The sequence below is a fragment of the Tupaia chinensis genome, unplaced genomic scaffold (genome assembly GCF_000334495.1).
Source record: "Tupaia chinensis unplaced genomic scaffold, TupChi_1.0 Scaffold144682_1, whole genome shotgun sequence".
Lineage (NCBI taxonomy): Eukaryota > Metazoa > Chordata > Mammalia > Scandentia > Tupaiidae > Tupaia > Tupaia belangeri.
In genome coordinates this window covers 416,619-419,156 of record NW_006204543.1, presented here as the reverse complement: position 1 = coordinate 419,156, position 2,538 = coordinate 416,619, and the positions used below count along the sequence as shown (strand labels likewise).

The 2,538-nt window shown below is 57.6% G+C and overlaps 1 protein-coding gene across 2 annotated transcripts in view; it reads left to right on the top strand.

The window, feature by feature from the left end:
* The window catches only part of MTMR10 (myotubularin related protein 10), a 47,031-nt gene that overhangs the window by 39,202 nt on the left and 5,291 nt on the right, over positions 1–2,538 (top strand). The window contains exon 12 of one of the 2 annotated variants that reach the window (XM_006167238.3): positions 1,809–1,978. In XM_006167238.3, coding sequence (XP_006167300.1) covers positions 1,809–1,978 — 170 coding nt within the window. Of the gene's footprint in view, positions 1–1,781; positions 1,979–2,538 lie in introns of both variants that reach the window. The other variant, XM_027767802.1, reaches the window with a different exon arrangement.

The following is a 2,538-nucleotide window of genomic DNA, read 5'->3' as shown; positions in this document are numbered from 1 at the left end:
GAGAGGTTTTTGCTATAGGGCGCTTGCACTCACCAGAAAGACAGAGAGACAGAAAGCGAGAAATCAGCCCCTGGGGGGATGGCTACCCACAATCCCTTCTCCATTCTCCTCTCAGAACCTTGAACATGCACGCACACACGCCTGGCATGAGTTTAAGCCACCGGGTCAGAGACTCGAACTGCAGTTGACTACGTGGGAGTCCAGGATGTAGCCATGACACTAACTGCTGGTCCCTTGGCTGACTTTCATAAAGTGAACGTATAACCCTAAGGGAGGCCTGCAGACTGCATGGAGAGCCCCAGCTCACATAGCCCACTGCAGTTTGAATCTGGGCCCAGCGGTGTGGAGACACACTGGGCAGGTGTGCCCACGTGTCTGCCCAGAGCCCTGACGACAGAGAAGTGGAGGAAAAAGAGTTTTAAAAATGAATGCAAAAGTAAAACTTAATTTTTAAAAACTAGCCCTGTGTGTGGGGTGGGCTGTCACGTGCGTGTAAGGTGACCTCATCTGATGTGTCAGTGTGTGTGCTCACCAGAGAGGGTGGGACAGGGGAAGCACCCCCAGTGGGGGGTGGCCACACTGTAGCCCCTGCCCTCCATTTCTCCATCCCAGGATCTGGGCACACACCAGCATGTCCCTCAGCTGCTAGGGCAGGGTTTGAACCAGGTCCGGCCATGTGGGCGCCAGCTCCCAATGTATGGTGCCCACTGCTGAGCCCTGGGGCTGCAGCATGCTCAGTGCAGAAGTCCACGGAGAAGGAAAGAGCCGAGACGTCCTGCCCTGTGCTCCTGATGATGGGTCTGCTCGGCCATCCGTCACTGAGGGCGATGTCAGGTGGAGGCTTCTGGCAGGGCCGCTGGTCAGCTAGGAAGACCCTTCTCTTTCTGGTTTGCTGAGAATCTGTCCCATGAGTGAGTGCCAGTGTCAGACAGGTCATCTGCATCTGCTGAGAACCATGTTGCTCTGCCCTGTATTCATGCGGGGTGGTACTTCAGTGGTCAGATGTGAAGCCAGCCTTGTATTAGCTGAGATAATTTGGTTTATTTGTACTTGGTCTTTTTTTTTTTTTTTTTTCCTGGTTGTTGAAAGATTTTTGCTGTAGGGTGCACACGCTCATTGGGGACAGAGAGAGAAATCACAGTCCAGGAGAGATGGCCCCACTGCAGTCCCTTCTCCATTCTCCTCTCAGGGATTTTGGGCATGTAAGTCCATGTACCGGGTGTGAGTTTCAAGCCACCAGGTGTGGGCCTTGTACCACAGTCCACCATGTGGGAGTCCAGCACCAGAACCACGGCCACACTGCCCGTGTTTATACTCTGTTAGTGATTTTCACATTCGTAGTCACAAAAGGTATCGGTTAATACTTGTCTTCTGGTTTCTTTGGTGGCTTTAATATTCGGAGTGACCCTGGCCTCATGGGAAGGACATGCCTCTATGAGCCGGCAGGGCGTTGCTGCTTCCTCCCCAGATGGCTGTGGGCAGCTCCCGTCCCTCTGCTCACCAGTCCCTCGTCACCAGGAGTTTCTCTGGGAAGGCTGCGCTGTGGCCGGTGTCCTGGACCCGGACAGAACGGGACGTGGATTCAGAGCTGTTCTCTGCCCACAGCCAGCACGGGGTAGACGGTCCGTGATGTCAGCACCACCTCCCAGCGGCCGCTGTGTGGTCCCTGAAGGCCAGCAGTATTTGGGCGGTGCTGAATCCCGCAGTTTCCTCACCCGGTTACTCTGAGATCAGCCCGGGGACAGAATAATTACCTAGTTTACCTCCCCCTCCCCGTGCAGTAACCGCTCTCTCCGTCGCATTGGCAGAGGAGGAGGGCAGAGACCTGAGCTGCCCTGTGGCTTCCCTGGTCCAAGTGATGCTGGACCCTTACTGCAGGACCGTCACTGGCTTCCAGAGTCTGGTGCAGAAGGAGTGGGTCATGGCGGGCCACCAGTTCCTGGACAGGTGCAGCCACTTGAAGAGGTCGGAGAAGGAGGTAACAGTCCCTGCAGCCCCTGGCGTGAGCACGGCACTATGTCAGGCGGCCCCTGGGGCTGGGTGGGCTCGGCATGACGCAGGTCCGCGTCCCTTGGCCAAGCCCAGCTGGCGGTCAGTGTGTCAGCGAGGGCTCTGTAAGTGGGTGGGGCTGGGCCCTTCAGACCTGGCTAGGTGCAGAGCAGGTCACAGGCACATTGGATGTCATGAGGGTCACTTTTCTTAACTGGGGCACGTGGGTTACGAGTGGACAGTGTGAAGAGCCAGTGGGGCAGCTGTGGGGCAGCGGCCACCTCGGAGCCCTGGCAGGTCTGATGGTCCTCAGAACGTGCCCCAGGCACACCATAGACCCAGGCATCGCACTGAAGGAGCTGCACGGGGCGGGCATGGGATGGGTTACACCGCGCAGTCCAGGGGCCTGTGCCAAGCTGTTCTGAAACCTGGGGACACGGCCCGATGCCGAGCCAGCAGAGTAAGCCAGAAGTCGAGTGCAGGTGCTAGCCGAGGGCTGTGCCACGCCGCGCCCACTGCCCTCCCCTCTGCACATGCAGGCTGCTCGCC